At 45.0% G+C, this 15,569-nt stretch overlaps 3 protein-coding genes across 3 annotated transcripts in view; all 3 read left to right on the forward strand.

Moving 5' to 3' along the window:
- Nucleotides 1-5,632, forward strand: part of LOC134392916 (cytosolic phospholipase A2 epsilon-like) — a 43,700-nt gene extending 38,068 nt beyond the window's left edge. The window contains exons 6-7 of the mRNA XM_063117677.1: nt 1,793-1,856; nt 5,464-5,632. Coding sequence (XP_062973747.1) covers nt 1,793-1,814 — 22 coding nt within the window. The 3' untranslated portion in view covers nt 1,815-1,856; nt 5,464-5,632. The remainder of the gene's footprint in view (nt 1-1,792; nt 1,857-5,463) is intronic.
- Nucleotides 4,969-15,229, forward strand: LOC134393423 (cytosolic phospholipase A2 epsilon-like). Its single transcript, XM_063118450.1, has 5 exons — nt 4,969-4,975; nt 5,464-5,618; nt 7,132-7,215; nt 9,289-9,326; nt 15,055-15,229. The coding sequence occupies exons 1-5, from the start codon at nt 4,969-4,971 to the stop codon at nt 15,194-15,196; spliced, it is 426 nt and encodes a 141-aa protein (XP_062974520.1). The 3' UTR covers nt 15,197-15,229.
- The window catches only part of LOC134393424 (cytosolic phospholipase A2 epsilon-like), a 101,611-nt gene continuing 101,268 nt past the window's right edge, over nt 15,227-15,569 (forward strand). Inside the window, exons 1-2 of the mRNA XM_063118451.1 lie at nt 15,227-15,255; nt 15,372-15,414. Coding sequence (XP_062974521.1) covers nt 15,227-15,255; nt 15,372-15,414 — 72 coding nt within the window. The remainder of the gene's footprint in view (nt 15,256-15,371; nt 15,415-15,569) is intronic.

Here is a 15,569-nt window from a genome sequence, read left to right on the forward strand (position 1 = left end):
TAGCAATAACTAAACTTGTTTACAGGGAGGGTGGGTTGGGCAAGCCTGCGACTGCTATGCATGTGCGCAGAAGGGGAGCCGGCTGTGCTCTTACTGCATAGAAGTGGACTGAGGGAGGACCCTCCTCCCAGCCGCCTGTGGCCACGCCCTCCTGCTAACCCATCCCCAACCTCCTTTCCCACCAAGGCCCTCCGGTAAGTAGGGGGCCCAATCTTATATGAACACTAAGGCACCATGTAGCACAGAGCTTATGATTTCACATACTGCAGCTAGTGATGCTCTTTTTAACCTGGTAGAAACTGATTTTCTATCATTTCTAAAAGCAAAATATTTTTAAAAGCTCTATCTACATTGTGGGCTCCACCAGACCAGCGATTTATTGCACATTCCCCCTGCCTGGTATGCAGTTTTGTAGCCCAGTACCCACATGACATCGTCCACATCCTGCACTCATTTTGGCTATTATCCTCAATGTTTGATTTCTTTTTGGAGCTCAGAAAGTCTGGATTATGTTCCCTTCCTGAGAAATAGATTCTCTCCTTCCTCCTGTATATTTCTGTGGTTGCATTCTATTGACCATCACCTTCTTTGGTGTGTGTGTGTGTGTGTGTGTGTGTGTGTGTGTGTGTAAGAGTGATCTAGCTAACAAAAGAGGAGGGTGGTGTGATTCTCTACTCAACCATGAAGGGGGAGGAAGAGAGGTCCCATTTAACTCTATTTTTTTACTCCTGAGTAGGCACGACCTTACATTGTCACCTTAAAAGAAATGTTGATGCCTCCTACTTGCCTGCAGCTCCCTCGTTTTTAAAGATAAAGAGATCAAAATTTGCACAGTGATAGCTCTTAAGGTGGGCTTTAGCCACCCAAAGTTTGAATCAGATTGGGCAATCCCTTGATTTTAAGGAAATTTTTAAATGGAAATTTAATAAATGCTTACATCTGTGTAAGTTATTAAGTTAAATTAATCAAAATTGGCACAGTGATAACTCTTAATAAGGGCTTTCAGCATGCCAAGTTTGAATCATATTGGTTCATCCCTTAATTTTCTATGAATTTTTTAATTCCCACCCTTAAACCCATTTTCCTGGTAGTTCTCAAGTGCAAAGGATCGATCTTCCATTCCTTTGAGGCTGTGCATTTTCAAGTTCATAAACTATGGATCTGCTGGTTCCCTTACTCAAGAGTAAATCCCACTGATTTCAACTGCGTTTACATCCAGTTCATACTAAAATCTCATGCATTTTACCTTTGAGTAAACTACATTTTAGTAAGCCTGTCTCTGTTCAATGGGGTTTACTCAAAGGTAAGCATGCATGGGATTTTAGTATGAATTGGATGTAAATGCAGTTGAAATCAATGGGATTTACACAACCCTGCAACCCTCTCCAGGGCGAGGTGTCCAACTACCACCATCCAATGAACTGTAGGGGGAGGTACAAAGGAGAAATGAGAGTGCATCTCAATGCTCGTGCGCAGGAGAGGAGAGGTGTAAAGATGAATGAAACGTAAAAGCGCAAAGGTGTAAGTGATCAGGCTTTCACACACTATGGAAACAAAGGCAGATAATTTGAGGGCAACCGTGTAGGTGTGATGGAGCCCCGGATGCAGGATGTGGCATTGTAGAGTCAGTCTATTGCATTACTCAGAGAAGAACTTTCAATGATTTGGTAACAGGGACCACCAGAAAGTGATATTTGGTGTTTGAATAAGGGGGTTACAAATCGACAAGTAAGCCCATATTTTACTCTGTTGAACCCTTGGCAGTATGCAGTTGTTGTCTTTTCTCTTGCAGGCTCGGGAACTTTCCTGCTTAAAAGTAGAAGTGGATGGAAAAGAAAGGTGGACATTGTGCAGAAGTAAGATTATTGATTGCATCTATCTGTGTTTTCCCCATTGTACACAGTGTGTGAAATCTACAGATATGGAGACCTTTTTAGAAAAGTTTATTGTGCACTCACCATTTCTCACTTTCCTTGTTTGCAGATGCTTTAGACATCATTGTCACCATCCAGTTTCACTTCTGTTTTTAGAAGCAATTTTACAGGGGTGGGTGATGGGGCTGGAGCAGGGAAGATACAGTCTTTTTTTAATTTTTTGCCAAAGCAAAACAAAGCACTAGTCTCCACTACTGTAGTTGTGTTATTGTGCCATTTCACTGGCCAAACAGCAGTACTACTTAACGTTGATCCAGTCAAATGCTAAGCACCCTCAGCGGCTCTTCGCGTCCTTCAATTCTCTTCTGAAGCCTAATCCGCCATCTCTCCCTGCCTCTCTGTCTGCCAATGACTTTGCCTCTTTCTTCAATGCTAAAATCCAAACTATTCGCTCCGATCTAGCCAGCTCTGCTCCGCTTCCAGCTCCTGTCCCTCACCTGTCAGTTCCTCCTGCAACTCTCTCGGCGTTCCCTTCGGTCTCAGCTGATGAACTGTCTAAAATACTGCACTCGTCGAAGCCTTCCACTTGTTCCTGTGATCCGATTCCCTCTCGCGTCTTTATTAATCTTATCCCCGCTATCCTCCCGTCCTTGCTTCACATCATTAATTCTTCTCTGTCCTCTGGTTCATTTCCTTCTGCTTTTAAACATGCTACAGTCTCTCCCATTCTCAAAAAACCCACTCTTGATCGACTATCCCTGTCTAACTACCGACCTGTCTCTCTCTTGCCCTTTGTCTCAAAGATCCTGGAACGTCTGGTCTACTCTCGTTGTCTTGACTTTCTCTCTAATAACTCTGCTCTGGATCCCTTTCAATCTGGCTTCCGTCCTTTGCATTCCACTGAAACAGCCCTTACCAAGATCACCAATGATCTTCTTACTGCCAAGTCTAAAGGCCATTATTCCGTTCTTATTCTCCTTGATCTAACCGCAGCCTTTGACACGGTTGATCACGATCTTCTCTTAGATTCCCTCCATGACCTTGGACTCTGTGGCTCTGTCTATAACTGGTTCGCCTCCTATCTAGAGGGTCGCTCTTTCAGTGTGTCGGCTAACGGCAGCTCGTCCTCCTCTTTTCCCCTTTCAGTTGGGGTTCCGCAAGGCTCGGTGCTTGGCCCGTTGTTGTTCTCTCTATACATGCTGCCCTTGGGTAAGCTTATCCAATCTCACGGCCTCCAATATCACCTGTATGCCGATGATACACAATTATATCTCTCATCTCCGGAACTTTCTCCTGATGTTCACGATCGTATCTCGGCATGTCTCTCAGATATCTCAGCCTGGCTGCTTCATCGTCGTTTGAAACTTAACATGGCAAAGACTGAATTGCTTGTTTTTCCTCCTAAACCTTCTCCTCACCTCTCATTCTCTCTTACTGTCAACGATGTCACGCTTACTCCGGTCACGGAAGCTCGTAGTCTTGGCTTTATATTTGACTCCTCGCTCTCCTTTATTCCTCACATCGAGGCAGTAGCTAAATCCTGTCGTTTCTTCCTGTATAATATTGCCAGGATTCGACCATTTTTGTCTGTCTCTACTGCCAAGACTCTCGTTCACGCACTGGTTATCTCTCGGTTGGACTACTGCAACCTTCTTCTCTCTGGCCTTCCTTCGTCTCACATCAGTCCGCTGGTCTCTGTCCACCACTCTGCCGCTAAGATCATCTTCTTGGTCCGCCGCTCTGACCATGTCACTCCACTTCTGAAATCTCTTCATTGGCTTCCAACTCACTCCAGAATCCAATATAAACTTCTCCTGCTGACCTTCAAAGCTCTTCACGGTCTAGCTCCTGCCTATCTCTCCTCTCTCATCTCACACTATCGCCCCGCTCGTGCTCTCCGCTCCTCTGATGCCATGCTTCTCGCCTGTCCAAGGACCTCCACTTCCCTTACTCGGCTTCGTCCTTTTTCTTCTGCTGCCCCTTACGCCTGGAACGCTCTTCCAGAACACTTGAGAACTACAAACTCAATCACTGCTTTTAAAACTCAGCTAAAAACTTTTCTCTTCCCTATAGCCTTCAAATATTGAGTTTGTTCTGACTCTATACTGTTTAGCTTCACCCTACCCGGTGCCTGTTTACACTTCCCTGTGCCTGTTCGCATTCTCCTTCCGTCTTTATTGTTTACTACAACTTATTAGATTGTAAGCCTACGCGGCAGGGTCCTACTATTTACTGTGTTATCTGTACAGCACCATGTACATTGATGGTGCTATATAAATAAATAATAATAATAATAAATAATAATGGTGCCCTCTAGAGGTTATGTAGCTGAAAGTACAGAAAGGCAACAAAGGAAAATAGCTTCATGTAAAACTCTCTTCTTAATTCTGCAATGTAAATGGAAGAAGAAATAGCAGGACAAACAGCCGCATCTAAAAATATATCAGAGTTACCTAAGACATCCTTATTTCATGGCTATGGAGAATACATATGTAACAAGTGGGCCCCTGTTTCTCACTCTGTGACATCCTGAGCACACATACCAATCGTTAAGGCAAACATATCTATCACACTACTCTTTTTGCTGCTGTACTTCATTCTCTTCTTTGGCAACTGGTCTTAATGATCTTTTCCTCTTGCCCACTAATATAGAAGTAGTTCTCTGACGCAGTGTATTTTTCTTCTGGGCAGGGTATAATCTCTTACCTTCCTTGTAAAGAGAGACAGGGTGACATAAATGGTGGCCTTGGATTGCAGAGACTTGAGCTCAAATCCTGATTCAGCCAAGAGGTTCAGCAGGCAGCTTTGGGCTAGGGATGAGTGAGAATTCCATTCAATTAATTTATTGAGAAGAATGTATCAAAATTTGTGTGTTTCTTCATAAACAGGATGGAAAGAACTTGAGATTTAAAACTATTTGAATGAGTGGGAATCAAAACTGACAGATTTGTTTATCCAGGCCCAGGGCCTTAAGCATTTAGCTCTTAAAAGCCTGGCTTTGGATCCCTGTGTCTTGAACCAAGTTTGTGGTGCTGAATTGGGGTTGCCACCTATTTTTTTTCTTCCTGCGAGGCTCCACATCTTTATCAGCTATATGGCAGGCAAGTGCAACATGATGCTCTCCATTGCTGGGAATAACTGCAGTTGGATGACAATTTAATTTTGATTCATTTTTTATAAAAACTTAGCAAAATTCTCAAATTTCCTCATATACAGGACAGAAAGACATTGAGCTTTTAAAAATTCAGATGCAAGAGAAAGAGAAACTGATAGATTTGTCCTCTCTTCCCTTGGACAAGACCAAGTTGACCAGTGTTGACAGAATAAAATTGGATAAACTGATGCAGCTTTCCCCAACCTGGGGTTCTCTAAGTGTGCTGGACTAGAACTACCACCATCCCCTGCCCACATGGCCATTGCTGGGAGTTGTAGTCATACCTGGAGGGCACCAAGTAGGGGAATCCTAACCTAATACACATTTCACTGATCTTTTTGTATGGCGGGAACAATACCAAATATTCTAAATACAAATGCACTTCTGGCTACATTAATATTGACGTTCTGTTTGTATTCTCTACTCTGAACACAGGGTGCCCCTTAGTATTTACTGTAAAAGGATCCTATGAAGATGTTTGCAACATTTTACCGAAATTGCAGGCTCCACCAAATTCCGCAGTGTTCCACTATGCCAAGTACTGTTGCCCTGAAATGGAGGTGGCATTACCAAAGAACTGCTCCTCCTGCGTGAGTGACTGTCAGCCATACCCAGTGTTGTACTGTATGTCCTCCACACAAATCGCTTCCATATGTTGCATCAAGGAGACCTTTAAATGCTGTGTTGATCAGAATTAACAGAACATGTTAAGCAAATTGTATGCCATTGGCTCATTTTGCAGTTTTATTCCTACTTCTAAGGGTTTCAAAAGAATTTTGGATTTTTCCACAAAGAAAATTATTGATTATCTTTCCTAATTTCCCACTCCCCTATTCCACAAGGAGCAGGGGAGTAGGAAATTCGGGAGAAGAACAGAAATCAGAGATTGAGGATAGATGAGCTATAATAGAAGCTCACAGGGAAGGGAGAAAGAGGTGCACACAAGGTGAAGTCCCCAGCTTCTGACCACTGAAGCTCCGTCCTTATCCTGCCACGCTCAGCTCTGAAAAATTACCTCCAGGTTACATATTCTCAACTTTTTCTATATATCCTTAAGAACTTTCTGGCTGTTGGTATAAAAACAAACAAGACCCACATAAGGTGACATTCTCAGAACAGCATGTTTCAGTAGCCCTATTCAGGTGTTCAGGATCTGTACAGAATCAGCACTCAAGGAGAAGGAGCGTTCCAGCCCCAATTCTTTACGCATTTCCATCACCTGGTACTTGTGTAAAGAAACAGTCTGAAGAGGAGAGCTTTCTCCATCTCCACGCAATCCAGCAACCCAGCTCGATGAGCAAGCTCTCCTCTTCAGACTGTTGATCTACTAAAGCACAACATGATGGAAATGTGTGAGGAAGTGGCAAGGCTTCTTCTCATTGCATGTTGATTCTGCACAGATCCCGAATGCCTGAATAGGGCTAACGTAGTCCTGCTTGGGGGTCCCTGGTCAAAATCTGGTTGGCCACTGTGTGAACAGAGTGCTGGGCTAGATGGACACTTGGTCTGATCCATCATGGCTCTTATTATGTTGGCAAAATCACAGACAAGAGGAATGCCCAAAAGCCTATGCATACTTTTAGTTTCTAGAATTCTGCACACCCATCCCAGCTGCTAATGCAAAACTTAAAGGCCCCAAACCAGCTGCACATAGTCATGAGCCGTTGAAACAGATACAACATGTTAGTTATGATTAACATAAGTCTAAATGCTTGCAATGGGACATTGTCATGAATATTTTATTTATTTTTTAAAGTTGCTTTTCAGTAAATTTTAATGAGGTTATTACCTCTAATCAGAGTAAATTATACAATTTGGGAAATTTTGCTCAGAAATATGGAACATGTGTTTTACACAATGGGTTATATCCAGCTCATTACTGTGTAAAGTAGACCCATTGAAATGAGTTGGATTTAAGTTAGTCATGACTAACAAATCCCATTCATTTCAATGGGTCTACTCAAAGTACGAATAACACAGGATACCCCACAATATATACATTACAGTTATTTTGCCCCCGGGTCACTGGAGCAGTGGTCAAGTAACTCTTCGTATGAGGCACCTGCCATTTTGTGTTGTGACAATTTGTTTTTCTTCCTTCAGTGTTTCTCAAATAAGGGGAGAAAGGAGCTTCCGACTTTGCCTTTGTGTCATCTTCCAGTGGGGGAGAGAGTAGAAATAGTAAACGTGAGTTCTCCTATTTGCAGTATTTATAATCTTCACAGCATTTATTTTTTAAACTGCTTCTCTGCCACCTGGATGGCACAGTAGATGGTGCAAAACATATAAAACAATACTTCCATTGCAATCCTCTATATATCTATTAAAAAATAAGTCCAGTTGTGTTCAGTGGGGCTTAATCCTAGGTTGACACAAGATTGCAGCAATGATAGCTTAATCCAGACATGAGGAATGCCAGTGTCTAGTGATAAGCTTTTCGGATGTTTTAATATGCTTTTAGGATGTTTTTAGGATGTTTTTAACAGTGTATGCTATTTTTCTAATCAGTATTTTATGCTTGTTGTTCCCCGCCTCGATCCAATCAGAGAGGTGGGTAATAAATAATTTATGATGACGATGGTTGGGGTTTCCCTATTCTCGAAGGTTAAGATGCTTTATTTCTCTGCTACGATTTCACTGCTAGTATGCTAGAACAGGCACTGAGGGTGAAGAGAAATCTAGAGGAGCAACATTGATAAAATCTTTGATCCATCAGCAAAAGCCTGTCACAGCTGGAAGAAGGATGTACACATCACCTGAAGGCTCCTTTTGCTTTTAAAATCCCATCCTTCCAACCTGATTGGGGCAGTTCTGTCTGTAAACACATGGAACTGCTGCCATCACATGTAGAACACAAGGGTATTCTACCAAAAGTACGTTCAGCTCCAGCTTCTTGCTGTTTGGTGGGGAGCAGCTATAGGACTTTCCCTACAGAAAATTCTAGCTTTCTCCTCTGTTGAGGCAAGCATGGTTTGTCTTCTTATTTCCACCTGTCTCAAATATTTATTTATTTTTACGATAGTTTATATGCTGACTTTCAATATACAAATCCTACCAAGGCAGTTTACAAGCAACATAAAAATATTAAAATCACAATAAATATTAACATTTTTTTTAAAAAAATATCTAATGAATTAAGTAGAGTGACCATATGGAAAGGAGGACAGGACTCCTGTATCTTTAACAGTGAAATTCAGCAGGTGCCATTTGTATGCATGCAACACCTGGTGAAATTCTCTCTTGATCACAATGGTTAAAACTGCAGGAGCAATACTAGAGTGACCAGATACAAAAGAGGGCAGGGCTCCTGATGAAGAGGGAATTTCACTAGGTGCTTCATGCATACAAATGACACCTGCCAAAAATCCCTTTTCTATACAACTGTTAATGATACAGGAGTGCTGTCCTTCTTTTCATATGGTCATCCTAGATTAAGTAGCAGCCATCATCTGGCTGATTTCTTTTACCCAAAAGAGGCAGTTTGCCTTCATTTATCTCATGTGACTAATGAAACCATTTTCTACCACTTCATGAACAAAAAAAATGGATAATTTGATTTTTGTTACTAACAGCCAAACACATTGTGTGAATATAATCTAGAGACAAGGTTTACAAAGGAAAAATGTGGATTAGTAATCTGCTGTTCTGGATCATGATTGTTTGTTCCAATCCAGAGATCAGTGTGTGCTCAGATGATCTCTTGCATGCTTGGAATTAGCCATACTTTTAAATGGAAGGAGTTGCTTCACATGTCCAAAGGAGTGTGCTTGGACTGGAAATATGACCCTCCACTGAAATGAATGGAGAAACCATTCTGCATACAGGGAGCTTCATGATCAGATAGGCTAAAATTCCATGTACCCAGATGCAGCATCAGTGTAGAAGGCACTGTGCATTGTGCAGGTTTGATATCTGTCAGGGCATGCTGGATAACTATTGGACCACCATTAACCTGCATGTGGAAACCCATCCACATTAACCTAAAGTTAAATACACTAGTGCATAACTAAGAAACAGTAGTAAGTCACTGATTTCTAAAGCAGATTTCCTGTTGTAAACTGAATTGATGCACTTGTACAATTCTGATTAATTACAAAACATCCTATTAGGAAGTTTCAGGTTGTAGTTTGTTTACCATTACTGTCAAATTGGACTAAAGAAGGAGGAGATCAAACAAAATTCCACTGAAGATGATGGAAATTTCAGAAATGGGTCAGAACTAATGAATGATAATAACATTTCTATTTTGGTTTTCTTTAGGACAGAGCATATGATGCATTTATGACAGCAGAAAATGGGTAAACGTTTCCCTTCTATGTTTATATTTATTCTGGTGACTTTGGAGTTCGAGCTTTACCTTCTCAGCTTTTTAAAAAAATGGTTTGAGAGAATTTTTTTGCCGCTTTCTGAAATGGCTTTATTTATTTATTATTTATTTATTTATTACATTTCTATACCGCCCAATAGCCGGAGCTCTCTGGGCGGTTCACAAAAATTAAAACCATTCAAAATATAAAACAACAGTATAAAACCATAATATAAAATACAATATAAGAGCTCAACCAGATAAAAACAAAACAGCAGCAATGCAAAATTACAAATTTAAAACCATGTTATTTAAAATTTATAGATTGTTAAAATGTTGGGAGAATAAAAAGGTCTTCACCTGGCGTCTAAAAGCATATAATGTAGGTGCCAAGCGAACCTCCTTAGGGAGCTCATTCCACAGCCGGGGTGCCACAGCAGAGAAGGCCCTCCTCCTGGTAGCCACCTGCCTCACTTCCTTTGGCAGGGGCTCACGGAGAAGGACCCCTGAGGATGACCTTAGGGTCCGGGCAGGTACATATGGGAGGAGGCGTTCCTTCAGATAACCTGGCCCCAAGCCGTTTAGGGCTTTAAATGTTAATACCAGCACTTTGAATCGGGCCCGGACCTGGACTGGCAGCCAATGAAGCTGGAAAAGGACTGGCGTAATGTGGTCTTGTCGGCCAGTCCCTGTTAGTAAGCGTGCTGCCCTGTTTTGCACCAGTTGAAGTTTCCGGACCGTTTTCAAAGGCAGCCCCACGTATAACGCATTGCAGTAATCCAAACGAGAGGTTATCAGAGCATGGATAACTGTAGCTAAGCTATCTCTGTCCAGATAAGGGCGCAGCTGGTATATCAGCCTGAGCTGATAAAAGGTGCTCTTTGCCACTGAGTTCACCTGTGCCTCAAGTGACAGTTCTGGATCCAAGAGCACCCCCAAACTACGGACCCGATCCTTTAGGGGAAGTGCAACCCCGTCCAGGACAGGGCAAACATCACCTCGCCGGACAGAAGAACCACCCGCTAACAGTACCTCCGTCTTGTCTGGATTGAGTTTCAGTTTATTAGCCCTCATCCAGTCCATTACCGTGCCCAGGCACTGGTTCAAAACAGCCACTGCCTCACCTGGGTTTGATGAAAAGGAAAGGTAGAGCTGAGTATCCTCCGCATATTGATGACACCTCAGTCCACATCTCCGGATAACCTCCCCCAGCGGCTTCATGTATATGTTAAACAGCATAGGGGATAAGATAGAGCCCTGTGGAACCCCATGGCTTAGATGCCACGGCACAGAGCAATAATCCCCCAGCACCACCTTCTGGAATCGGCCATCCAAGTAGGAGCGGAACCACTGCAATGCAGTACCTCCAACTCCCAGCTCAGACAACCTATCCAGCAGCCCGTCTACACTTGTCTAGATGAAACGTAACAAGCTGGCAGAGATGACGTCAGCAGTCACGTGATGCTGTTGTTGTTACGTTTCTTCTGACTTTTAAAACCGTTCCACTTTCTGTTAAAATCGTTTTAAAACTAACAATGTGCCCCAACATTTCGTTGTTTTCAATGCCGTCTTTCAAAGTCATGTCTCGTGACCATGGTCTTTGCTTCCTGATTAGGACAAGTGAGGGCTTTTCTAGGGGAGGGAGAGCTGGCACAACGCGACGAGGGGGAGGGGGAGGGAGGGCGGTGAAAGAGGGGACAGAGGCTTAATTTTTTTTAAAAAAACACTTATCTTTCGGGGCGCACGTGGCCCCTTTAAGACGCTGCAGGGCTTCCCTCGTCCCTACGCGTCGCCCCGCCTCCCTGCCGGCTTATCCCGGCAGGTCTAGCTCAGAGTCACCGGAAGAAGGAGGTTTACTTCAGAGCCGGTATGAGCATAATGAAGAACGTTCTAAAGAAGAGTGTGCCGGGGTAAAACGATAGAAGAAAAGGTATTTCGATTGACTGGGCTCAAGTTGCATTTTGTAACGTAGCAAGGGAGGACGCAACAATGCACTTAAACAACGGTGCAATGAATAGTGTAGATCCTGCTCAGAAGGATACCATGGTCGATGGTATCAAAGGCCGCTGAGAGGTCTAGGAGAACCAACAGGGTCGCACTCCCCCTGTCTCTCTCCCGACAGAGGTCATCCCACAGGGCGACCAAGGCAGTTTCCATTCCAAAACCAGGCCTGAAACCCGATTGAAATGGATCTAGATAATCTGTTTCATTCAAGAGTGCCTGGAGTTGTCCTGCAACCACCCACTCAAGCACCTTGCCCAGGAAAGGGATATTAGCCACCGGCCTATAGTTGTTAATATCCTCCGGGTCCAGATTAGGCTTCTTCAGGAGTGGTCTAATTGCCGCCTCTTTTAAAGAGGCCGGCACCACTCCCTCTCTCAAGGAGGCATTTACAACCTCCTGGACCCAGCCAGCGATCCCCTCCTTATTTGATGTAATGAGCCAAGAGGGTCAAGGGTCAAGCACACAGGTGGTCGACCGGACTTGGCCAAGCACCTTGTACACATCCTCGGGCCTCACTAACTGAAACTCATCCAATAAAACTGAACCGGACGGCGCTCCGAACACCTCTACTGGTGGAGCTGCGTTAAGTGTGGTGTCCAATTCATGACGAATCTGAGCGACTTTATCTTCAAAGTGCCATGCAAACTCGTCGCAGCGTGCTACCAAGGGTTCCACCATCTCTCGCCCTGGCCCAGAGTGTAACAGGCCACGAACCACACGGAAAAGCTCTGCCGGACGACACTAAGAAGATGCAATGCTGGTGGAAAAGAACTGTCTCTTTGCCACCCTCACCGCTCACAGAGTAGTGAGCTCTAACCCGTGTTCGATCAGACTCAGCACGAGTTTTCCTCCACCTGCGTTCTAGCCGTCTCCCCTCTTGCTTCATTGCCCTCAGCTCAGGTGTATACCAAGGAGCTAACCAGGCTCTGCTGAGAGGGAGAGGGCGCTTGGGCGCGATCGTGTCAACCGCCTGAGTCATCTCTGCATTCCACAGAGCGACCTGGGCTTCGACAGGAGCACCAGCCATACCAGCAGGAAAATCCCCCAGAGCCCTCTGGAATCCATCAGAGTCCATTAGCCTCCGGGGGCGGACCATTTTAATAGGCCCCCCACCCTTGCAGAGAGGAAAGGCCGCCGAAAGTCTAAACCTCAATAGGAAGTGATCTGACCATGACAAGGGGGTAGATGTTAATTCCCTCACTTTCAGATCACCATCCTCCTGCCCAGTTGAGAAAACCAAGTCAAGTGTGTGTCCCTTTGCATGTGTTGGGCCAATGACATGTTGAGACAGCCCCATGGTTGTCATGGCGGCCATGAAGTCCTGAGCTGCGCCCGATACAGGAGCCTCAGCATGGAAGTTGAGATCCCCCAGAACCATCATCCTGGGGGTCCTCAATACCAGATCTGAGACAACCTCCGTCAGCTCAGGCAGGGAGACTGTGGGGCAGCGGGGTGGACGGTACACCAGCAGAATCCCTAATCTGTCTCGTGTACCCAACACACAGTACAAACACTCCAGACCAGTACTCAACTGAACAGGAAGCCTAGAGAGGGAGATTGTATTTCTATAGACCACGGCAACCCCCCCTCCCTGGCCCTCAAGTCGGTGCTGGTGTTGCACCGAATACCCAGGAGGGCAAAGCTGGGTGAGAGTAACCCCTCCCAGTTCACCCACCCAGGTCTCTGTGATACATGCCAGGTCAGCCCCCTCATCCAAAATCAAATCATGGATGAGGGAGGTTTTATTTTGGATTGACCTGGCGTTCAGCAGAAGCACAACCAAACCCGAGGGCAAGCTGGTAAGGCTGCCAGGAACCATTTGGTTGGGGGAAAAACCAGAAGAGGGGATAGCTGTAAGAAATCTAGCCCATCTTCTCCTCATCTGGCCTGTTATTCCCCCATCGCCATACCTCCCCTTACCTGTGACCACAGCTATGTGAGCACCCCCTTGCCCCCCTGAGCTCCCCAGGCACATATTTAAAAGTACAAATAATAAAATAGAATAAAAAGAGATAGAACGCCACAACTTGCTGCTGTTAATCTGGTTGTTAACCGAAGGTAGCAGGACTGATGTCTTCTTTCCTCTGCTTCTGCTCATTGCGACGCCAAGTGCGCACTTAGCGTCGCACTTTGCGCGACGCAGAGGCGCTGCCCCTGGCAGCCTGGCCCTTATACCTGTTGGGAAAGGAGAGGGCAGTCAGCTGATGTTGATGTCCGTCAGGTGGGGTGGGGGGAGGCAGCCGAAACAAGCTGCAAAAAGGGCTTTTCCCCAACCCCAAACACACTCCCCATTCACTGCCCCTGGCAGCCTGGCCCTTATACCTGTTGGGAAAGGAGAGGGCAGTCAGCTGATGTCGGCTTCTTCAATTGAGCCCGCGGTTCAAGTCATGGGCGACAGCGACAGCGGCAGGGCCCGGTAAACCCCACTTACCTTTCCGGTGGAGCTCCTGATTGAGGCGAAGGATCCGCCTTCACCTCGATCCTCTTCACCACGCTCCGCTGGCCCCCCAATCCTCTTCGCCTCCGCCTTAAGGGGAGGCAAAGCACCCCGCTCCGCTTCTAATTCGCCGGTCCGATTAGAAGCAGAGCACATCCCTAAATATTAGTATAGCACTTCTGATTTCCAAAATGCTTTACAACCCTGTTGCTCTCTGCATTATAACAGATTTGTAGGTAGGTCACCATCATTCATGATCTACGGTGGGACTGAGAAAGAGAGTTGCCATGATCCAGTGTTTGAGGTGAACCTTAAACCCAGGCCTTTGCTAGATCTAAATGAAAATCCGGGCGAGAGGAGGGGAGATCCCGCGATGCAACTATCACGAGATCCCACTGTAGGCTAGACGTCAGGCGCGACGAGCTCTGGAGGAGAGCTGTTGCACCTGCCATTTTTTTTGTTTTTCAAGGGCTGGATGCGCATGAACGCTTGTGCACGGAGGTACTTTTTTGATTCTCGCACCCTGCCCCCGATCGCCCCACTCTGCCCCCAATGGGCGCAGCTCCTTGCTCCTTGCGAGTAATCGCGTGCAGAGTCGGGAAAAAACGCTTACACGGGCCACACGCTCGTGGTCTCGGGCTCAGCCCAAGACCGCGGGAAATACCGGGCCAAAAGTGGTGTCCATTATCTCGAGATAATGAGCCCGGGATTCCCTGTGCATTATCTGGACCCACAGGGGCGATCCCGGGTATCAGCCCAGGATAACCCCTCGTCTAGCTAAGGCCCCAGATCACTTTTTTCTCCAACACCAGAGTTTAAATGTTAATGTTACATGAGTGGATGCCTGCTCATGCAACAGAACTTCTCCTTGCTCTCCTCCCCATTCTCAACACCCCACCCAAATAATTTCTGGAGGTCACCCCAGGCCTCTGGAGCAGAATGGGGGTTCATCCGGATGGCAGGGAGAAGGGAAAATCTGTTCCACCACCAGTTTCCATTCTGTTGGCAGATGGCCAGCCATGGATCCAGCCTCAGGTCTCTACCTATTACATCACACCAGCATTTGCATGGGGTCACTTATTTTATAAGGTGCCCTGTACATTCATGGAATTAAACGGTGGGATATAAATATTTTCAATCAAAACTATTATATTAGTTTCATATGTTCAAATTTACAAACTATGTTCCTGCACAATCAATTTGAATTTACTCACATCAGAATGCTTATATCATGAGCATAGAGTTGCTGAGGTTTATGATATGAATCTTTGTGATCCAGGCAGAATGACCTAGATGTACGTTTGGGATTTGAGCTATGTCCCGAGGAGCAGGATTTCATCTGTAAGCGCAAGAGATATGTTGCTGCTGCTTTGAAAAAAGTTCTTCATCTAGAAGAAGATTTGCAAGATGATGAGGTATAACCTCCAGAAGAATGTAAAAAGCCAGAGAAAATGGTGTCAATGAATGCAGATACACGCACGTGCATTCACAGTCATGCATAATATATGCCCTTAAGCTGAGGACTGGACGATAAAACATTTGAATCTCCCCACAAGCAATTGTCTAGGGTCCTCCCACACAATTTTTCACTCAAAGATGTGAACTCCACAAGACCTGCCCTACCATTGGGCAGAGAGAGACCTGCTTGCCTCAGACAGTTGATTTTGGGAAGAAGATTTTTCAGAAGAATTTTTGGGAACAAGTTCTTAGAAGGATAGTGAACTGGGTTTTGTTTTGTTTTTCCATTATGTTTCCACATAACAGATAAACAAAACTTTTAACAGTAGAATACAA

Source organism: Elgaria multicarinata, chromosome 2, assembly GCF_023053635.1.
Source record: "Elgaria multicarinata webbii isolate HBS135686 ecotype San Diego chromosome 2, rElgMul1.1.pri, whole genome shotgun sequence".
NCBI classification, from domain to species: Eukaryota; Metazoa; Chordata; class Lepidosauria; order Squamata; family Anguidae; genus Elgaria; species Elgaria multicarinata.

Coding starts and splice junctions, on each gene's coding strand:
- LOC134393423 (XM_063118450.1), top strand. Junction 5,619..7,131: donor CAAAGAACTGCTCCTCCTGC/GTGAGTGACTGT, acceptor TTCTTCCTTCAG/TGTTTCTCAAATAAGGGGAG. Junction 9,327..15,054: donor TTTATGACAGCAGAAAATGG/GTAAACGTTTCC, acceptor TTTGTGATCCAG/GCAGAATGACCTAGATGTAC.